The sequence below is a fragment of the Platalea leucorodia genome (genome assembly GCF_965183815.1).
Source record: "Platalea leucorodia genome assembly, chromosome: 5".
Classification (NCBI taxonomy): Eukaryota; Metazoa; Chordata; class Aves; order Pelecaniformes; family Threskiornithidae; genus Platalea; species Platalea leucorodia.
Window position 1 is genome coordinate 8,010,705 of NC_138827.1, and position 22,675 is coordinate 8,033,379.

Here is a 22,675-nt window from a genome sequence, read left to right on the forward strand (position 1 = left end):
CATAAAAAGTTATATCAGAGCAAATAAACATGACAACCGAGCCAATTTTCCATGACCGTGCCCCAGCAGTCACGTGCCTGGATTGTCCGCTGGAGCAATTTACTTCCCCAGCAGAAAATAGCTTAAGCTCAGCACCAGCACACAACACAGAGAGCTTGGGCTTTCAACTCCAACAACAACGGGGCTCGTTACGTCTCACGTTTCATGCCCAAGTTCATTTACAGGTTCAAAGAAACACAAGTCACCCTTGGGAGGCCAGGCTCCTTCAGGCAGCTGCAGCTCGACTGGGGGGGGCCTCACCTCCCCGGGTTGTCCCTGTCCACCTGCAGGGAAGAGCTGCAGAGGCATCTTCTCTTCTGGGTACAAATCACAGGGGGTACAGACCTACAGCGAGGCAGGGTCTGAGCGCATGGGGCGAGCGGGACAGCCTGGCATGCTGCTGTCAATCCCCTAGCTAACCTCAGTGCCCGCTGGACTTACAAGGCTGGAGTTACAAAGCACTTACTCCAACCCCAGCACTCTGGCATTTATTCTACAACAGCACATCGAGTACAAGATCTCGCTCCAGACAATTTAATTCAAGCTGCACAATACTACGCAAATGCAATTAAATCAATAATGTAGAAGTTGTATCTTATTCCAAAGATCTTACTCCAAAGACCTCATCGGCCCTTCGCGTCACCAGCAACACCAGAGACACCTTCACGAGGCCGGCTGTTTCCAGACCAACCGCAGGCACCTGACAGAGGAGACGGGCAGGAAGGCTCCAGGTGCAAAGGGGAAGAAAAGGAAGAGCCGTGCATTCAGCCTTCCCCCCAACCTGGCCATCATGCTGGCAAGCCGAGCACCACTCCGTTACCAGAGCCGGCCAAGGACCTGACCTCTAGCAGTTCAAGGTACAAGGCTCCAGGCACAGGCTGAGCAAATGATTTACCGCAGCAGAGCTACCACCGCTGCAGCGATGGGGACAGCGGCAGGAATCGGTCACGCAGCCTCCCTTGCGATGAGGCAGATGGCTCGTGTATCTCTGGTGTGCCTGTCTCCAGCAGCAGGGAGGGGTGGACCTTCTCAAATGCTGCGGTAGCCAGCGTCCATGGTGTGGGCTGCAACAGGGCTCCAGCACAACCCCACCGGCCTCTCCAGCGGAGCCCTCCGCATTCCCCAGGGCGGAGCCAGGAAACCTCCCGGGCACAGCCGAGTGCTTCCAGCTCCTACAAGACTTCCCAAGAAGAACCAAAACCAGGCTTCTCTCCACTTAGTCCAAAAGGGCCACCATCTTAATGCTGTATGGAAGGCATATTTTTATGACTCACTATAAATCACGCCACTGTCATCTAGACTGGGATGAGAACAATGAAAAAAGTGGTAATTATCCTGACAGCCCCAGCAATTCCCCTTCTTTTGCAGCAATGACCCTAGGAGCCACTGATAACAAAGAGCACTCAATGCCTTTAAAGCAATTCTTTCTCTTTTCTTTCAGGGTTTGAATAATGCCCTTTGCACCCCTGCCAGCGCAGAGGCAGTGCCAGAACAACGATCACAAAGGTCAACAGCAAAGACTCAAACAATGCAGGAAATCCCATCGCCTGCAGTTGCCAAAGTACATGCTGGCAGCATGTGAAACGGTCTGAGCTCTGAACAACAAAGAAGTCTGGTAATCAGTTTAATTGAAGACAAGCAGAAAATGATAGTGTGCATTTCGGATGATTTTACTGTCCTCTAGCAGCCGGCACTTTGTCTCCTGCTGGTAGAGGACACAAAATATTTCACTGGAAAGTTTAACGCATCCAGGCACCTTGCAAGGAAATATGCAACGACAGGATCGTGTGCTGCTGCATTATTAACACACGCTGCACGCACTAGATCTTGTAGCTAGCACTGGCTTTCTGCTTGAGGATGGGAGGCCTCACCGTGAGAAAACATGGCAAAAAGACTTCACAGAAAAGGAAATAATTAGAAACTGCATGCAGCAGAGCCAAACTGAACCCACACAGCCCAAGGAGCGCTGCAGTACAGCCAGGATCTGCATTCCATACGACTTCATTTGCCGGTGTGCACACTTCCATCGCTCCCCAAGCTTCAAAGGCTACTTACCCCCAGCAACAGGACGAGCTAGGAGCAGGATCAGAGCCAAGGAGGAACAAATACCCTTTCCTGTCCCACAGTAGCAATGCTGCGCTCAGGACAAACATGGCTTTACTCACCTTCGTGGGGCACTGACTTTAATCTTCTCCTGAAGCTACAGCGCAGATTTACAGATGTGATCTGAATCAAACCAGTGAAACTTGTGCAGCAAGTGGTTAGCGCCAAGCCACAGCCAAATCCAAGAGACAAACTATCATTACCAGCCAGCTAGAACTGCCTGACAAGCACAGAGAACTGCACACAGCCAGATGTATGAAAACTGGTGACAGAAATCATTTAAGTATCAGTGTGATGGAAGGTTTAACTCATTTTCCACCCATAAAATACCAAACCACAGCATTTGTAATCTCACCACGCACAAGTTCTTCCTGGAAAATTTCTAGCAATATATCATAACTTAGATTTGATGTTCAACGTGTTTATATCTTTCACGGAACGATGAAATCAGATTCTGACTGGCCATTTTAGGAAGCTAAACACAGCACTTGGGTGTTTTGGTCCTGTACTTTTTTGTTTTAAGCACCTTACAGGTTTCCTTCCTGTCAGCCAGAAATTGCTGAAGCCCCAAGCTGCAATCAACAATGACGAAACAGCTTCCCAATTTTGGTCTCAACAAGATGCAACGTTCCCTTCACAGCTGTCTTCCACGAGCAGACTGTTCAGTTTTGATCTGATGTACGGCATGGCACTGCAGCGAACCCGCCGGGCAGTCACCTGCTGCAACATCAAGACATTATTCGGTCATTTTTTCCCTTTTCTGCAGTCCCACTTACATCAGGGTCCAGCCACAAGGAAGTAATACATAAGATTTCCCCCAAATGAGGCGATTTTCCTTTCCAAACACACTCAGACTGCACTGCGTACACAAGCTTACAGTTTTGCTGGGTCATCTGCAGCTCATAATTCTTTCTCGATATAAAGTTGCAGCCATGGGCTGGCGGGGAGAACTGCCTCGAGACCATGCCCTTCTGACGCCGGGGTACCTCTGCTCCTGCTTGCATCCTTATGGCTGTTGAAGGACATGGTTTGTAACCCAGACCACACCAAAGACAATGCAGGCACCCAGCTCAGAGAAACACCCGCATTCTGCTGCTACAGCTCTCCTTTCCTCTCCCCTCACGCTTGCTATTTTGCCTCTGTTAACAAAGGTCTCTTCAAAACACCAGGTTCTTCTTAAATGGCGCTTAACCCTCCGGTGGAGACTCAACACGTGCCACAGAGCATTCACAGCAAGTGAATTAGAAACTCCTCCAGAGCACAGCCAAACGTCACCTCAGAATGTGATACATCTGTCCTCTGTAGGAGAAAAGTCCTCTTTTCCAGAGCAGTTTTCACTACAGTTGGGGTTCGAGCAGAGAAACTCAATCTGTTTAGTGAAGAGCAAAACACCATCCAGTACTTTTTCCAAGAGAGCGACAGGAAGAGCAAAACTCTCTAAGATGAAAAACAGCATTAAAGCTGCAAAGCTGTGTGGAACTGATTATAGGGTTAGGCCAGTAATAACAACCGAGCAGCAGAAACGTGTGCCACTTATCATCCCAGAAGTTACAAGCTTCGCTGGATCCAAGCCACTTCCCCTCACTGACTGCTGCAGATCCCTTGCGTCAGCCCCACAAGTAGCAGTTAGCGAGCTGTTTCAACCTCTCACGTCAGAGACATCCCCACCTCATCCACGGGGCTCCCCCGCTTGCGCCAGAAGCACAGTGGCTTCTCTGCACCGCCAGGCATTTAACACAATAGGGACTTTGAGGAGACCTCGGTGCATGAAAACCCTTTAGAAGAGGCTGTGGTCATTTCACGTACGTTTATTAAAAAGACAAAAAAAAAGTACATTTTTTAAGTGGAGCACTTGTTCCACAGGTCACAAACTCCGTGCTGCCCACTGGATCCTTCCTGCACAGCCTAGCGAGGTCTATGGTAGCACGGAACAGCAGCCTTCCTCCAGCCACCGTTGTCCTTGTCGGCTATCTCCAAGAGAAACTTCTTTTCTCTCCCCAGAAATTGAATTTTTATTTTCCTCTCTTACACACATACACGGAGGAAAGCTCACTCATGGGCCATTTCCCCCGCACACCCAACGGCCAGCCCTGCGGAGCCTCTCTGCTTCCAGCCTCCACAGGCAGCCCCTCGAAGGGGGCCCAATTCTGCCCCGGCAGGGGGGAGGGCTGGCTCCAGTCACGCTGAGCCGTCCCTCCCTGCAGGGCGGGCTGCCCCTCTGACTCCCAGCAGGTATGTAAGGGGTTTTCGCTTTCCAAAATAAGGAAAAAAGGGTGGAAATGAGATCACAACTTAACACATTAACGTATTTTTCTTTCTACAAGAAACGCTCTAATTCATGCCTGTAGAGTAGGCTTGTGGCCTGCTGAGGAGAAGCGAAGCGCGGATTTGAAGCCTCTCCAGGATTAGTGCTGAAGGCTGTGTGCTGAGCTCTGCGGAGGTGAGGGGTTTCAGGTATTTCTGTCTGATTGAAACACGGACCCGCGCTTCCAGGTGCTGTGTAAGCGTCTCCTCGGGACTCCTACGCAGCCCGCCAGCCGCGCAGGACGAACCAGCTCAGATCAAACGGAGGATTAGAGCAACGAGCTGCCTCGGCAGAGCCCCAGGATTTTGCAAAAGGGATTAAATTTTTTCCCAGGCTTCTTGATATGGTTTTGGGCAACTCTTGCGAGCTGCTGAAGGCGGACAGCAAACCCCGGGGCCAGGCGGAGGGCCGGGCCGGGCCGGCCGCGGCGGGGAGCGCGGCACAGCCGCCTGCGGCGTTTCGCCTCCGAGCCGCGCTGCCCCCCAGCCGGCAGCGTGGGACCCACCCTGCCGCCAGCCGCCCACGGGCTTAACCAAACCCCGCTTCCCGCTCTGAGCTCCGCTCCGGCACCGCGCGGTTCCCGCCGGCGGAGCGGCCGGTGCCCGGCTCCCTTCCCCGAAAGGCAGCGCCGGGGCCCGCCGGGGGAGCGGCCCGCAGCCCAGCCGGGGCGCAGCGGGAGGCCGCACCCCGCCCTGCCCAGCCCAGCCTCCCCCCGCCGCCGCGGGAGGCCGCGGGCCCCGGCCGGGCCGACCCCCGCCCCGCTCCGCTCCGCACTCACCCCGCCGCCACCGCCGTCACTTCCGCCGCCATCCCCCGCCGCCTATCGCGCGGAAGTGACGCCACGACGCAGCGGCCCGCTTCCACCCCGCCCGCAGCCGCGCCTGCGCAGTGCGGCGGGCGGGGGCGGGCGGCGCGGCCCGGCGGCGGCGGCGGCGGGGAACCCGCAAAGAACGAGTCCGGGCAGCACTGGGAGCCACAAACACAGATCTTTAATGCGATCAGACCGCGAGAGAACAGCACAGTCACGTACAGGCATCCCGAGAGCGCGCCCGCCGCCCCCCGGGCCCCGCTCTCCCCTCACCCGACACGGAGGTTACAAAAAACAAGACGTGAAACCGCGGAATTAGTTGTAAAAACGGACAGGGAAGGGGGTGGCATGCACTAAGGACTAACACCGAGGGAGCGCCGGGACGGCCGCAGGGAAACCGAAACCGTTAAGCAGCTTATGGGGGCCGCCGAGGGGAGAAGCGGCGGCCGGAGCCCCCCGCGCCGGACAGACGGCCTTCAAACAGCACGTACAGACACCGTCCACCGCCTGGAAACGCCAGGAGCCAGCTGTCTGTAATTAAAGAGAAGCAGCCTCGCCGAGCTAACGAGCAGCGGGCAGGCCGAGGCCCCGCCAGCGGCCAGCTCGGCGGGCGGCGAGTGCTTTACTCACACAATTCTCACAAAATACCGATCCTGGGGGTGGCGGCCGCGGCCGGCACGGCGAGGCGGCCTTCCTCCCCTACTGCAAAATAAACCTAGTTACAAAGAAGCTAGTTACAATACGCAAATTCCTCCCAGACACCTTAGGACACAGCCGGTGCCTCGGTCCCAGAAGCGGTGCACGCCCAGACGGGCGACTCCTTTCCTCGCCCTGCCCCTGGATTTTGCTCCATCCGGAGTCACCTCTGCCCCTCGGCCACCTTCCGCCTGACTGGCCTTGAAAAACACACACCAACGCTTTTTTTGCAAGTCAGAAAACTCCTCCGAGGAAGCTCTGACTCTGGAGTGCACAGTAAATAGGCAGACTAGCTGTGGCTGTACTCCTCTGCAGAAGAAATCAGCCCAGATTTTCCACTGTTTTTACACGCAGTATCTGATCTGTAAAGGTACTAAAACCAGACTTGAGCTCATCTTAGAAATGCGCTCCAGCTGATTCAGTCATCCTCACAAAGATGAACAGCTTTCGAAATAGGCAGATCAGGGCCAAATTTTGTCTGTCTTGACTTAGCGGGAATACTGAGGCAACTCTCAAATGCTGGAGACATAAAAATGAGGTGGCTAAGCGCTAAAAGGAAAAAAAACCCCACACTTCTGAATTTCTTTTAGCATATATAAACAGAAGGAAAAATTAATTAAGTGAGAACCAGTGCTACTGGTGCACTCACAAAGGGTCAGGTAGATCTTTTGGAAAGGGCTGCAGCGTTACAAACGTCACGGCAGCTTGGGTCTCCGACCCCAGCACTGCCCCTGACTGCCGCGTTCGCTGGGTCAGGACAAACACAGTGTGTCAACCACTGGCCTGAATTGAAAACGATCCGTCCAGATTTATTTATTCCTACTAAAACAAAATCCTGTTAAACAGTACGTAACTCTGTGTCTCTACAAACTCACAGCTATCTGCCAAACAATAAAAATTCCAAACTACAAAAGATGAGTTGTATTCAGTAAATATAAATGGGAAATTTAGGCTTTGTGTAGAATGTTTATCAGACTATTTACAGTGCAACACAGATCGTTTGAGTTCAGATCTCGCCAGCTTCTCTCTCTTCTGATCTCTTGGAACGAGATTTGCCATTTGTGCTCTCGTGCCGCCTCTCAGAAGAGCTCTTCTCTTTCCTCTCTCTGTCTCGTGACTTTTCTCTTGAAGATCGATCTCTAGAAGATCTGAAGTACAAAGTAAACCGTCGCTATAAGCTTCACAACTAAAAGAATTTTCAAATATGCATAACATTACATCATCTTTCCCTAATGGGGCTGTGGCATAACAGGTTTCTTACAGAAATATGCCTAGGTACTGTGATGTCGGGAGTGGTGTCCCCCAAGACAGCAGCTCTGGTCCCTCTACACGCTTTATGTAAGAGAACGCCAGTTTTGCAGCGCTGAGAGCACGGCGCAGCCTTTATTACTCTCTCCTTAGACGGATCCTTTCAAGCTGTTGCCACAGGGGCTCTCTGAAATCTTCCCTGGGCCCCTTATTAGTTTACTGGGCCATACTGAAGTGCTTGCAATTTCTTCCTCGTCTATCGCTCAGCTCTGTTCGTGCCTTCTAGAGTGCTTTTTTCATTATGCTCTAAGCTCATGGCTTTCTGCTCAACTGCTTTAAATACCAACTGTATTCTTTGGACTCAAACACTTGCTCAGCCCTGGGCTTTTTCTGCTTTGCATCCTGACAAGCGTTGTCCTTGGCAGCATCCTGGGTTCAAAGCCAGGACGATACAGATTTATATTCACAGCCCACAACACAGGCGAATCTTTTCACAGCCTGCCCAAATGACAGCTACAGATTTTCAGCAGTGCTTCGCTGTATCGGCCCACACAGAATTAAGCAGAGGGCTTCATGTTAGGTCCAATCTGAAAAGGCTGTTTTCCTGTATGATTCATGCCAGCTTATCGACGAGCAGCCTCCAAAAGGCGCTGATCCTGAATGAGCTCCAGCGGCCCGTACCCCTCCAGAACTAGGCAGAGGCTTTCACAGACCCCGCAGAGGCAGCACATTTTACTCTAGACTCACTACACGGGCTCTTCTTTGCAGTTGCAAGAAGAGGACCTGGCAGGTACCTTAGAGGTTTTCCAGCTGTCATTGATGCTGATTGTAAGGCGTAGAAATACTGCATAATTGCTATATTAAAACCTTACAGCCCTCTGTCTCGCATGAGCCATTTCATTTTCATTAAGTTGTGTCATTTAACCAGAAGACAACAGGAGTCTGTCCGATGAGATTAACTCTCTTCCTGTTCCCACAGCAATGCCTGCTGCCTGCAGTCCTCCTACCCCAAGATCTCCAGATCCTGCGAGAGGCTCTCCATTTCTTTGTACAAGTGAGACCTCAGACCAGCAGAACCTGCATGCAGGTTTCATTAATTCTCGAGGTGAAAACAGAAGCTACACTCTTTCAGGAAACAGGGTTGTTCTGTTTGTTCTCTTGTTTTTGTTTTATTTTCTTAAACTGATCCTGGCCTCTCCCCAGTTCTCAGTAATTTTGTGGAAGTATGTCAGCTAGCCAATCCCCCTACAATCTCGATGGGCTGATTTGAATGTGTTCAAGGTTTTCGAAGTAATCCCTTACCTGCTTTTTAGTAATAGTTATTACAGGGTCTTCCTCACTTCCTAATTGTCCAAACTTCTTTTCTTTATTTTTCATGTTCAAGACAGATTTAAAAAAGGACTTTAGTATCTCAGCCATTGGAGAATCAACAGTATTTACACACCCCCCTCAATTATTAACAGACTTATTTTTTCAGACCGTTATTTCCCTCCCCTTCATCAGGAATCTTTAAAACCTGCTCTCACCCCCTAGCTAAAGTGACACAAGACATACAACAGCAGGCTTGTTTCTAGAACTGTACTTGAGTGGTGGTGCCTAATCAAGTGAGATGGTGCTAAAGCACTCCCCTATTAATTAGGAGCATTTTAAAAAAAGCCAGATCTAACTTCAGCAAGCACCTGGAGATAGACTTGCTGCTGGGCTTAGAAGGGCTGTAAGGAAACGCAACGATTCCTTTCAATTTCTTCTAATACTCCTACATAGGCTTGCCTCATCCTTCCTCCAACACAGTGGGTGTTTTCCTGAGTTTCAGAAGAGACTGAAAGCCCTTCTTTGGACTACAGCGCTTCTCCTCGGGGACAGGAGAATGGTATACTCCTCCTCCCGGCTGCCTTTTCCCTCTCCCTCTAGTGCAGATTCCTAAAGAAATGTCTGTCTCTTGACTAGTCTTCTTCTTACCCTAACAGAAGACTTGCCCCAGATCCCAAATCATACACTTCCTTCCCCATGCCAGCACTGAGAGGAAGAAGCTGGGAAGCAGAAAGTAACCACAGAAATGTAACATCAAAACTGCCTCTCAGTTACTTGGCTTTTACAGGCCCAGGGAGCCTCAGTTAGCTCAAGCAGGCCTTTGTGCTGCTTCTCATACAAGAAAACCAGCAGTTTCTCAAGGCTTAGCACTGCAAATCAGGGAACCAGTTCTATCTCCTAGACTCTCCTCTCAAGCTGGGATCTCGCTGTACAGTTACTGCCCTACTGCTCTCATGTGAGGCCACCTACAAACAGCCACTGGGAAATCCTGCTTTGGCCCAGGAGCTGGTACAGGACACTGCAGCTGCTAACTTGAGAAACCAGCCATACTCCTGCTCACTCTAAGGCACTGGGGAGGCTCACTGTGATGCCAAGGACTCCCCTTTCCAGAAGCACTCATGTCAGGAATACATACTTGTGTTTTGAACTCCTGTCTCTGGACCCCCGTCGGTGACCTCTGCTGTGGCTGCGGGAACGGCTCCGGTGGCGTCTGTGTCGGTCTCGGGACCGGGAGCGAGACTTCCGCCGTTCACGGGAAGCCGATCTCGAGCGTCTTCGCCTCCTATCCCGAGACCGTGATCTGAAGAGGACACAGACTGCCTCAGACTCAGGAGACGAGCCAGTACATCAGATGTGTACACCTGAGCCCATCTCTCAGACATTCCCGAGTGACAAATATCCAGAGCATCAGCACTCATCCCCCCAGCCGCATCCCTGCCAACACAGATGGCGGATCACCCACAGGGTGGGCATCTCCCTCCTGGGCCCCATGCTACCAACAAAATGCCAGTGGGTAAATTCAATTTGCTGGGAAGCTTATATAAAAAACTCCCACTGTTAATATAAGCATGTGCAGAGCTTACCAACCATGCCTCACTCAAAGCGAGACCTGTATAACTAGAAGAGAGGCCAATATAAGTGGCATGTGAAATTACCATAACCCGTATGGCAGCCTGCCAAAAGAGAGTCTCCCTTGTGAAAGTACTGCACTTTAGAAGCAGATTTGTTTCAATCTGCTCTAAAAACAAAGGATGCCAATGTATATGGAAAGTAGCAGAGAGGAAGATCTCCAGGTATGTGATCACTGAGAGAAGGATGTCATACCGCTAAGGCAAGCTCTTCACAGAGATGCGGGGGCTTTAATCTTGAATCTCTGTATTTTTACATCTGAGGTATTATATATGTAACAGATGTATTTCAGACATTAAAACTACGACACTGTATTAGATATTTACTGAAAAAGGCATCAAGTACATTCTTAGACTCATACTCTGGAGCACACAGCACACTCTGTCCTGACCGGGCTAGCCAGCATCTGCTTTCTAGCCCAATGGGTGACATTAAGTTGCACAGCACCACTGAAGTGCCCAAGCAGAGGTTCCCATTTCTTTCAGGGAGCAAAACAAAGAGACTGAGTGAGCTCCATTTGTGAGACCCAGGAAAAACCTCAGTAACTAGACAGAAACACGAATAGGCATTTGGGAAAACTGTAGGAGAACTGCACACTCACCTTCGACGATCTCTATTTCTTGATCCAGACCTAGAAAGAAGAGGAGAGTTAAGCAAGAGAAGGTACGATATAGTCAGTGGGTTTTCAGTAAAACAACCCATTCACCCTGGCAGCTCTTCACAGGAACACAATACCCCAAGTAATATGTCAGTTCAAAAAAAGCTTGCCATAAAACCATTAAAACATGTAATCATCTTGGGGGGCGGGGCGAATGGGAGTTTGTCAAAAACTGCAGAACTTGGTAGAAACACTAGTTTCTACACGCAGAGCTTCTTGTCAGAACAGAAAAGGTCTACAAACCAATTCAGTCTCTGTCAATAAAATACCACAACAAACCTTTCCAACTTTAAGTTTGCTGTGCATATTTGATATAAACACTTTACCCTCTGCAGTCTAACATCAACTAAATGAACTCTAACATTTTCAAGAAAAATTGCCACTGTCCAGTCAGAAATACACCTGAGTTTTCTGACTTCGGTTCCTTTGAGGTAGTTTCACATTAAAAAGGTTTTAATAAAGACAAAATACAGTATTTTCTCACTCATCATATTTATTTAACAAACATTAGATGGAAATTTGCATCAACTATTTTTTTTCTTGTTTGGGAAAGACGAGGTAGGAAAAAAAAAAAAGAGGGGACACAGACACAAGGGAAGAACTATGACTGAAAAGTAACTGACACACAGAGAAAATCCTTCATCCCAGACTTAGAAAGCAAGTTGAGAACAATCATCGAAGTCTCACTATTCTTTCTCACATTCCCATGGCTTCAGAGCTCATGTACGGCACTCTAACCTTAACACGGTAAGCATTAGCTTTTGACAGTCTGTAAATAACAATGTCACAATTGTTTCAACTTCTGAAGCACCATTACTCAGCACCACTTAAAATACCACTCCACATGAAAGATACGCCCTCCCTTTTTTCTCTACCGCCACATTTCAGAGCCAGCCTACAACAAAACTTCACAGACTGTCTGAACGGTCTCTTTTTGCTTTAATTGAGAAGCGGCCGGTCTCCTTGTTTAGTGACTGAGAGACTCACTCTTGTAACTGCTCCCGTCTCCCCACTGCGCACAGACTCACAGGGGATGGTCCAGTTACACAGCCACAGAGCTGTTCTGGCACTGTAACAGGGGATGCGGCTGAAAGTTACACACAGACAAAATTTTAAAAAGCAATAGAGAAGCATCTATTTTAATAATATCATTTAAAACCATGCCTGGATAAGACAAGATTAAGAGACTCAATGTGCACTGACATTCCTTCACAATGAAATGGGATTGCTCAGTCACAGTAGAAAGAAAAAAAACCCAAAATATAGAGAGGAATTCAGGTAGAAGGACTGTAAACAAGGTGGAGCTGAACTTGGAGTCAGGCAAATGAACCATGCGCTGAGGCAACACACAAGATGACCAGATAAAGGAAAAACTGATAAACCAGGAGAGCAAGGCAATAACCACACACCTCCTTTTTCATGTAACAGAACCTGACAGAGCAGGAGGACCTCCTGTAGATGCCTGGCAGGCAGCTGAATTTTTTTTGGTGGTTGTAATTACTCCAAGTTCTTAATGTTCTTTTCCTTCTGATCACTTTATTCTGAATCACCGGTGCACACATCCACATCAAGCCATTCCACACCCCTGAAAAACCTGGCTGCCCTTCCACATCTATGATCTGAGCAGGATTTTGCACAATTAACTCCCGATAATCACTCCCTAGTGCTACACTTCAGAATTCAGGAAGCATCCAACAAAACAGCACTTTCCTTACTAGCCTGAATCAGTATACAGGAGACAGTAGAAGACTGCTGTCCAGAGAAGTGAGAGGCCGAGCATATTTATTATTTTTCCCCCTCTCTTTTTTGTCCTTGCATCAGAGAGGCTACGTCCTGAGTTTCATAACCTGTGTTTTGTCTAACTTATTACAAAAGAAATCCGTTTGGCAACTCCACCTAGTGTGGTTTGCCGGTGTACTTGGAAGCAAATGCTGAGGTCTGCTCTTCCAAGCACGCCACCTCTCCGCAGAACTTCAGCCTGAAGAGATTACTGGGTAGCCCGCAGTCACTGTCAACACTAAACAACACAGGACATAGGACTTGGCTTTATATGCCACAAGGGGTGACAACCCAGTTCACTCATTCCTACGTGGAAATCACAATTTAGTCAACAAATTAATGAAGTCTGTGAGAGCTAGAGTTTCACAAGTGAATCTACAGGCTTCCATAGTATCTGATAGTACCTATAAGCCACCAAAGACTTCTCAAAGTCAAGCAGTACTCTTACTGACTAACACCATGAAGATGCTGCATATGAAGATATGACGAAGAATTATGAAGGCAATATATTTGCTGTGGTTCCTTCAAGTATCAAGCTGTGCTTAAGACAGGCAGTCTGAAAGGCAGCAGCAGTCATTAATTAGTTTTTGATGGAAAAATGCCTCTGTAAGCATGGTGTTGCACAGCTCCCAGAGGAGAAGGTGCTGAGAAATTAAGAAATCTGGGCTCTAGTCCCAGTTCTGACACTAAGTGCCCACCGGGAAAAATATTTTCATTCTGTGGGTCAAGTTCTCATTTCGGAGAGGCAAATAATTTTACCTCTTCTGTATGGCACTCACGGCTCCTTCATAACATGCTTTTCTTTGACATCTGAACAGAGGAGCATACAGGTGCCTCCATACAGAGCGAGAGCAAAGGCTGGCCACAGTCTCTAGTGCCACACACGGAACCAGCAAGAACTCAAGACTTTAGGCAAACTCAATGCAGTTCTTAAACCCTTCACATTTAAAGCATTAAGCATTCAAAAGTGATCTTCAAACTCCCTTATCAGATACATCCCTATACGGGCTACCTGTGAACGCAAGAGGCTCCAACTCTCAGGAACTGAGATTAAAAAAAAACAACAACAAAAACAACACAACAAAACCACAGACATGCCAGAGGAGGAAGAAAGCCAGCATTTTGGGGAGATCCAGAGAACTCTTCCTGAAGGCAACCCTGTTGAGCAATTTTCACACAGAAATGAACTCCAGGGAAAATAAGCACAATGGAGACAGACGCACTGAGTCCAAGTTAAATGTTATCCTACACTGTGGGTCAGAAAGAGCCTGCCACAAAGCAGCTGCATGGAAAGACACTTCGTGTTTCATTTCCATCTTTCTGTCCATAGCAACAGCATACACCAGTCCCTTTCGATTAACTCCTGCGCTCATCAGCCAGTTCCAGATTCTGCAGCTCTCAAATACAATGGCATTACTGACAATCTTGTATAACTTGTGAGGCTCTGCGTGAAGTGCTGCAGTTCAGGAGAAAGCTGCAGCATCAACTGGCATTTCATATGACACCAGGCAATCCACAGGGAGAGAGAAGCCACATAGAACAGTCTAACTGGAGAATGCATAACAATTTGGGGCTTACATCTTCACAATACACCAAAATCACCGAGCTGCAGACCACAGAAAACAAAGCTGCTTTGATTCTGGTATTTCTTTGCTAGCATTTCCAGAAACGTACACCCAGAAACCAGCACCATCTTAGAGCACACTGCAGTTACATATCTCATATACCTCAGACATGGATGGCTGAAACACACCCTTCAGTTGACACTGAGGATCAAAAAGAGCTTTCCACAGGCAGCAAGGTTGGGTTTTTTTGACGCAAGAAGTACAACAGGTACATGTGAGGTAACTAGAGAGATGCTGCGACAATGAGACCAGCATTCCTACTCAGCCACTTCCTCTGCCTGACCATTGCAAATAACCACCCTCTCCACAGCAGGCTGTTTAACTGAGCTGTTTACACAAAAGATGCCTATTCAAGTAAATAAGAAATAGTTTTTCCAGTTCAGCTGGCAAGAGGCAGAAGAGCTTGTCCTGAGAATACTAACATTACAGCCACTCCCACTGCTCAAGGATTATACATGTATGAGCAGAAGGTGACACATACAGCCATAACCACCAGAAGCAGCCACTCCTTGGGATCCCTCGGATCCCCTAGGAAGTGTTTTCCAAAGCTGTGCCAAAAGCACCTCACTGTTATTGCAGAAAAGTTCCTGAGCAAGACAGGCAGCCCAACGTCTGGCTCATGGATACCAGCTCCACTCTGTTGTCACTGCCTAGCCTAGAAGTGAGGAGGGCTGTCCAGGGAATTTTTGCACAACTAACGCCTTTTGCGCAGACCTAGCCCTTGCTCATCTTAAGCCTTCCCACTCAGATGCAGGACTGGAAGAAGGCATTTTATCCAGATTCAGATTCCCAAAGACCGGGACTAGACCAATATAAGCCTGAAGACTACAGGGAGCTCACATCTTTCAGATACACAATGGAGGTTAAAACAATACACATACGATCACTTTAAGGTGGGGGTTTTGTGCATTTGTTTTCATCTTTAAATGAATGCCAAGGTGCTCACACAGCATCTGGAGCATTTGCAACAGCTGGTCCAGCAGCAGATGCTGCTTTCCTGCAGTGCTCAGATACAAGAAATCAGATATGTCAAAATCAACCTCCCAAACCAGTTACAGGCTTCCACTTACCTTCTGCCCATTCTCTCCTCTCGTTCTCTCTCCTCTCTCCGTCTCAAACGATCCTGGTTTCTCTTCTCTTGCTTTTCTGCCACTGTTTTCTAGAAAAAAGTTCACATCGTATTTCAGCCATACAGTAACAGGTCAGAGAGATCTGCAGGGAGACTATTCAGGTAGCAAGACAAAGGTAGTAAGACAGTAGTAAGACTGTTTCACTGCATTTTGCTAGTCAAGATCTCCATCAAGGTTCTCATTTTCCTCACAACTTCACTAACACGCATCAGTGCAAGAAATGCCCTTTGAGTGTTTGTGCTCTAAGAGACAAGCCCGTAAGCTTTGAGGCAAGGACTGTCTCACCACGAGTATACATAACACGCAATGAAACAGTGCTCTGGCCTCGTGCCAATGATCAGTCGCGGCACTGACCTCAATATACTGCTTAATGAATAAGGCACAGGAATCACAACTCTTACTCGAGCAGTCTAAAGGTCTCTGTTTGCAAGCAAGGCCAATACTGCAATTCCATTACAAATCATGACAGAAAACAACTAATCACTTCAACTACTGAAGACCTTCACTGACAGCACTATGTGAAACTTCAGTTCAAGCATTTCGTTAAGAGGTCTGAAAGCGCTCTTCAATAGTCAAAAAAAAAAAAAAATCACAGTGACAAATTTCAGCCAAACCAATGAGAAAGAGCAATGGTGTGGTTGCATGTATTTAAGGAAGAAATGACTGCAGTGGTCTGGTTTGACTAATTCTGAGGGTACTTATTTAGTTACCCAGAAATTACAGAACATGTGAGGCTATGCAAACCTCCATTTGAAGTTTCAGGGATTGTGCAATCAGAAATTTCTGGGCTTCTACAAGCACTCTGCAAAGAATTCTGTATGAATTTAATAAAAGTGTTGAATATCTTCAGAACTACAAGAAGGTTTAAAACAGACAGGATTACCCTCAGCTGATCCAGTTTCTCACGAATCTGAATGAAACCCAAGTGTAATTTGCCTCCAAAGTGGTCAGCAAGACGCCGGTCGTTGTCATGGAGACCAAGATATGCTGAACAGACTTCACACACACGCAGCTTCTGCTGCTGGAAACTGGATGCAGGCATTGAATTTCGGTATTCTTCCTAAAAGGAGGCAAAAAAACAGGCAAATGTCAGGGAACCCTTACATAGTCACAGCCCTCCAGGGAAACCCCTGCAAAGAATTGCCCTGCCGCTTTCAAGAATCAAAAAGATACCCTCAATATAATGAGGTGCCGTACAGAACGCTTTGCGAGCACGGCTAACCTGACAGTCTATCCCTGCAAGTGACTAGTGATCCAATATTTCATAGGACAAATCCACCCCCGCCCCAGTCAGCTATCTTCACTAGATAAAAATTTCTAAAAAGCTTTTCTTCATCTATGACACTACACTGCCAACTGCTTGCTGGCATATGGCTGAAACTGAAAAAGGAGGTGCTGGCAACATAGGAAAAGAGGTAGGAACCGCCCAGCTGTTTGTCATGTACTCAGCCTAGCTATTACAATTCATAGGAGAACGAAGGCCATACCTCTGCCTCTTTCTTTTTTGCTCGGACTTTCTCCACTTCCATCAGGATCTTCTGAGACTCGTCAACATTTCCTTCAGCTCCCAGCTGTTCAGCTTTAGCTAGGAGTTTTCCAATGTCTTCATTCAGCTCATGTACTTTCTCTGCCTAAAGAGAATAGTGTGGTTTTAATATGACAAAAAGCTTGCTAAAGCTTGCAGGATGACTCTTCCTTTTTATCTAAAAAATATTGTTTAATAAAAGCAGTTGGTGGAAGATGACTATAAATCTCCAAAAGTCAAAGGAGTCCCAACAAAAAGGGACTGGTGGGCCAAATACAGGCAATGCAGTCACAGTCACATAGCAAAGAGAGAAACTAGATATGGAGAGGACATCATCAGTTCTGCTGCAAACAGTGGCACATTTCTGGCTTGCAGGACAGGATAGAGTCCACAAAACCAGCTTCAGAAATGCTTTGCATTGTCCTGATGAAGCAAGTTCCGAAACTCCATGAGCATTTACTAAGTGAAAAGACAACAATCATGGGATGGATCTACTATTCTAAGCTATTACATTAACATTGAACAGCGTGGGGGGGAAACCAATATGCTTTACTGCCACGCTAAAGCAACCTATTTTAGAGTTCATGTTTTACGCTACTATGGCCCTCTGAACCAGGACGTTTGTCACAAGAACAGCCAGAGCAGCATTTGAGGAGGATGGCTGGAATCCACAAAGCCTTTGTGCAGCCTAACTTCCCAGTATCAATGGTGTCAGAGACAACAGAGCACCAGTGCTCTCACACAGACTTGCACAACAAATGTTTAATGAGAGGACAATACCTTTGCAGACACTTCAGCACTGATCTCTTCCTGTGTCTCAGCCAGGCGTTTCTTGGCCAGTTCTGTTCTCCTATCACACTCTGCGATGAAGGACTCCAGGTGATCCATCGCCTGCATGTTCAGACAAAGAGTTGTGAATAAAGATGCCCTCTGTGCCAGATCTAGCTTTGACATCCAACAGCTAGCTGGTACAATCCCTGTATAATGTCCAAGCAACCTCAAGAACAGATGCCTTGAGAGAAAAAAAAATACATGACACTTTGCAGAAAAAGTAAAATCTGATCCCTGCCCTTAAGTCTGTCATTTGCCTGGAACCTGACACAGTTCCTTTACTCTCATACATAACAGAATGCTCACATGAAGACAGCTTTGCACTGGAATTTCCAATGCATGAGCAACAGGTGCAAAGACAAAAGCACTGGAAAAGCTAAATCTGGCAAAAGTGAAACCACAGAGCAGAAGGCTTTTAGTGTCAAGTCTCCTGGGACAAGCCACCAGCTTACAATGAGCTGGCACAGAGCAGCAGGTGTGGGATGCAAGGAATGCCAAAGGAGCCTCCCAGCTAGCTGGACTAATGAGGTTGCAAGGACCATAACTACTTTTACAATTTCAAGTCAGCAATCAAGCCAGCATTCGGGAAGGGGCTGCATATTCTTGTCAGATAACACATCAAATAAGATGACTACCTGAAATGCCCACTGAGTTCTATTGTTCAGCCAAATAACTTCAAGAGGCAGTTTCCACAAAAGCAACAAAAATTTCTCCATACTCACATCCAGCTCAAAAAACAGGTCTCTCTCTTTACTTGCAATCTCATAATCTGCTCGCAGTGCCAAGTCATGGATCTTTGTACATTCTCCCAGGTCCATTCGCTGTTGAAAAGAAAAAGGAAAATCAATGTAAGAACCCTCCATTATGGCAACAAGCAGCAAATACTTAACTCTTGCCAACTGTATCATATCAAAATATAGCCTCTTTAGGAAGAAAAGCTTCCTCTTAACCTGTCAGTAACAAAACTAGCCAGAAGAACGTGCTTGCTAGAAATCCCTTTTCTAGGTGTTCCTGGAACAACATTAAAACACCCCAAATGTTTTAAGTCCAGTCCTACTCCCACTCTAGGTCACAGCACAGCCTTAGAAATTGCTGGGAGGGAGCTGGGAAGGTGCAGCACACACCACCAGCAACTCCTTCAACAGGCACAGACTCCAAATGCCTCCTATTATAGAGATACAGCACAGCAAAACATACAGCTTTGTACCCTGTTTAAAGCTCACCTGAAAAAGCACATCTGTGTCAGGCCACGCCCTAGCAGCACAGTGAAAGATACCAAATCATAGAACACAGAACGCTTCCTATCGAGAACAAGTGGATTTAAGGGAATAAGGGGTACGGCCAGTAGAAAAGCACAAACCCACGCTCAGCAACAACAGACTCATAATTCTACAGCTAGCCCCTTCCCACATGCAGCTGCAGCCTGGAATTTTAAAACCTGCCTAGCAAAGCTAATTCCTACGCATAAACCCATCTAATGAGAGACTTCTTGAGAGCATCTCCCTTCCCAGAAAGCTCTGACTTGCATGCTGCCCGTCACTCCCATTGCAGCGGATGCTATTTAAATTTGTTATTTATCCCGAACCTAGTAGTTAACAGCCACATGAACTGAAGTTAATTATGCTCTCAAAACGTGGAAATTGCATTTTGACATTATCAATATGTAACAGAGAACACTTCTCTTATTCTTAAAATAGAAAAAGAGTATGACAACTTGAAAGCCAAAATAATAAAAGGCCTAAGTGTGAGCCATGGTATAAATGGCAGGGTACACGTCATCACATGAAGGAACACCCCAGCCAGCCATCCTCTTCTCTCCCTGTCACCACCAGTCCCAAGGAGCCCAAACCTGAACACAGCACAACAGGTGTCAACTCTCTGAACTGCAGAAAAAGCTAAATACAGCTAAATCGGGATCAATGCAGAATCCCTGCGGAACATCACAAACTAGAGCTGGGGGTGCCAGGGATACCTGTGCGAGGCAACGCACTCGGACAGCAGCAATGAAGTGTTTAGAATGAAGCAAAGCAACTACAGCAAGCTCCATCAGGTAACGCTCAGGTATTCAGCAGTTACCTTTGTTATTGGCTTTTCTTTTTTAAACAAAGAAAACAATTCCGGATGACTCGCCACTATTCAGTCTTCCTCATTTTGCTCAGATTTACCAGAAACAGGAGGCCACAGGCAGCAGGCTACAGAAACAGACCCTGCATCCAGGAATAGTCCTGCTGAGCTCTCTAATGGTGGAAATTTAATGCCTACAAAAAAAAGCATTCGGTACTTTCAGAGCTTAATCATGTTCATCTTCAAGCAAGCCTCTTCAAAGAATGCGAGTGAGCCACTGTTATTTTACCACAAAAATAACTTTGCACAACATCAGATCACAATGTGACTTAAACCTTTTATTCTTATGGTCATTCTACTAAGATCCCTTCCCAATATATGGAGAAAACAGTGATATTCCATGTGATTCTCAAAGATCATAAGTATTCTTATCTGAACTCTTCATGCAAGCTGATCCACTAGCCCCACTTCAGAGAAGGGGCTCCAAGCCAAAACTTCAGAAGAGCCGACAGTGTGCTCCGTATTCCTCTCCCCATGTGTTAACAGGGAACGAATTTCTCAACCTCTTCCTCATGGGGAGAATGTTCAGGTTTCACCGGTATACAACCGCAAGTCTTCCTCCACATCCTTCGCGGTGCATGGAGATTTTCACAGGTATTGCTCACTTCAGGTAAGGCCACTAGCCCTTCCGTCGCAAAGAATCCTCTCATCTCAGGCAGGCTGGTCATCAAATGCTCACCCTTTCCAGCAGTGATTGTGACTTGCTCCAATCAACACCAGTGGCCAGTTTACAATACAGGTATTTGAGACAGGTAACCTGTAGAGCCTGAGTAAAGATTTAACCCCCCCATACACACAGATTTAATATATTTAGATACCACTGATAATTAGACCTGCTCACATTTGCCGAGCAATCCACGTTCTGAGGTATCTCTTATGATCTCCACTAAACTGCTAACTCACCAGAAAGTCTATTTCCAAGAGGAAGGCTCTTTAATAGTAATCAGAGCTGCAGTTTTGACCAAGTAAAAAAAGGAAAGCACAGACCTCCACGAAACGATTCTGCAACCTACAGATTTCAGCTCACTCATAACTCCCAGTGGGGGACACAATTAATTCCCTGAATGTAATTTCCAAGCTATGTTCTACCTGGGCAGCTTTCAGACTCATCTGTCCACTTATTACTGGTGCTAAAATTCAGGATCACCAGCTGATGCCACCTATGAATGTGCCACAATACTTCCACTGACAGAAATACACTTACCATTAGCTGCAAAGTTAACTCAGTGCAGGCCACTAATGATCTAGTGACAAGTCCCCTGGTAACAGCACATGTGCATATTAAACTAACTTGTGTTCTCCCAGAATTTTCCTCCTTTCCCACTGAGACCAAAAAGAGAACCATTGTAGCTTATTTAGTGATAAGTTTAGACAAGTTTCTGGGGCCAAAGGCTCTTATGACCAGGAACACTGGCCCATCTAAACAAAGCAAACATCAGCACGCCTTCTGCAGCTCTCAGGAGTATTCCAGAGCTTTACGTACAGTCTGGACTCCTTCTCTTACTCTGCACCTGAAGATCAGTGGATGGGACTCCATCACATTTCACTGAGCACAGCTACTCAAGGGATCCAGCTTCCTGCTCGTCTCCAATCAGCCTCCCACTAAGGAATACCTGCACACGTGAAGGACACAGCACTAACAATGCCTTCAGGGGGAGGATGCAATGCAACCAGCACCAGAAGGCTTGGAGCATCTGTTGGAAGTTTCCAAAAAGATCCAAGGTCCTGATCTCTGCAATAATACACATCCAGAGATGGACGCTACCCCATCCAGCTGAGGCTGGTTCACCCACACAGCTCTTCCCTTAATGGAGCACCGTAAAGATGCCAGTGAACCTGACCAAGATCACAAGGAAAGCCTGCACATGCCAGTTAAGTCTCATTCCGGGCTGGTAGCGCTGACAGCTGAAATGCTGTTCCTGTTCCGGACATCACATGTCCTTTCAACACAGATCTGCAGCACCAATACTTTTTCTTGCCCCTAAGAACCTGCTGACAGCAGCGTGAGAGCTTCACAGCCATTTAAAGGCCACCACAAGATCATTTGAGTGATCCACAAGATCACTTGCGCAGAAGCTGCCTTCCTTCCTGCTCCTGTGCAAGACTTGTGAACGCGAATTCCACAGCAAGGGGGAAGAGACAACTCACTGCAGGTAAGTGACAACAAAAGCAAGAGAAACAGGTTTCTCAATGTGCTTCTCTGCCCCAGGAGACTCACAACACATCCGAACACCTCAGACTTCCTCCGTGCTTTGGCACTAGCTCCAACAGTCATGTACATCACTTAACGCCTTCGACTCACTGTTTACCTTCTTCCTGGAAATGTGCCAGAAGAGGTAGAAGGCAGTCTGCATCTTCAAAACACTGTTTGGGCCCCAAGAAACTGTTGTAGAATCTCAAGTCAAAAAATATACCCTACCCACAGTGACCTGCGCAAAGGATGGAGGTGGGCAGAAGGGGATTTGAACAGCTTTAAAATTCTGAAATGGAAGTGAGGTGATATGAAGGCTGATGGGGTGATCGCTGGAAAATACATCTGAGTTTCAAATTAATAAAAAATAAACAGAGATATATAGAGATTGGTATTCAACTTCCAACCTTATTCTGCAATAGCAGCCACTGAGAAGCTAAAGTTTAAGCACTTGGAGCCGAGGCAGCTTTTGCTAAAGCTCTTTCTACTAGTGCTGCCACAGAGTCCTGCTATCGCAGCGACAGAGGAAGGAGTGCCAACCCTCCCCTTTGCTGGTAACCCACTGTGTCAAACCCAGCTCTTGAAATAACAGCAGGATGGGCTATAAATAATGACAGTATCTTTAAACAATCTGGTTAAGAGGATGGAAAAACATCCATATTCATCTCCATCC

At 47.2% G+C, this 22,675-nt stretch overlaps 1 protein-coding gene across 12 annotated transcripts in view; it reads right to left on the reverse strand.

The window, feature by feature from the left end:
* LUC7L (LUC7 like) overlaps positions 1-22,675 on the reverse strand; it is a 41,311-nt gene that overhangs the window by 15,733 nt on the left and 2,903 nt on the right. For 4 of the 12 annotated variants that reach the window (XM_082312880.1, XM_082312878.1, XM_082312881.1 and 1 more), the window contains 8 exons: positions 18,410-18,508; positions 17,637-17,747; positions 16,819-16,962; positions 16,215-16,391; positions 15,272-15,360; positions 10,741-10,770; positions 9,646-9,810; positions 5,426-7,099 (listed from right to left, as the gene is read on the reverse strand). In XM_082312880.1, the coding sequence (XP_082169006.1) occupies positions 6,958-7,099; positions 9,646-9,810; positions 10,741-10,770; positions 15,272-15,360; positions 16,215-16,391; positions 16,819-16,962; positions 17,637-17,747; positions 18,410-18,505 (954 nt within the window). In that variant the 5' untranslated portion in view covers positions 18,506-18,508 and the 3' untranslated portion in view covers positions 5,426-6,957. Of the gene's footprint in view, positions 1-2,204; positions 2,647-2,668; positions 2,863-3,019; positions 5,035-5,225; positions 5,271-5,424; positions 7,100-8,501; positions 8,564-9,645; positions 9,811-10,740; positions 10,771-15,271; positions 15,361-16,214; positions 16,392-16,818; positions 16,963-17,636; positions 17,748-18,409; positions 18,509-19,763; positions 19,946-22,675 lie in introns of those variants that run through there. The other 8 variants (XM_082312879.1, XM_082312889.1, XM_082312886.1 and 5 more) reach the window with 8 other exon arrangements.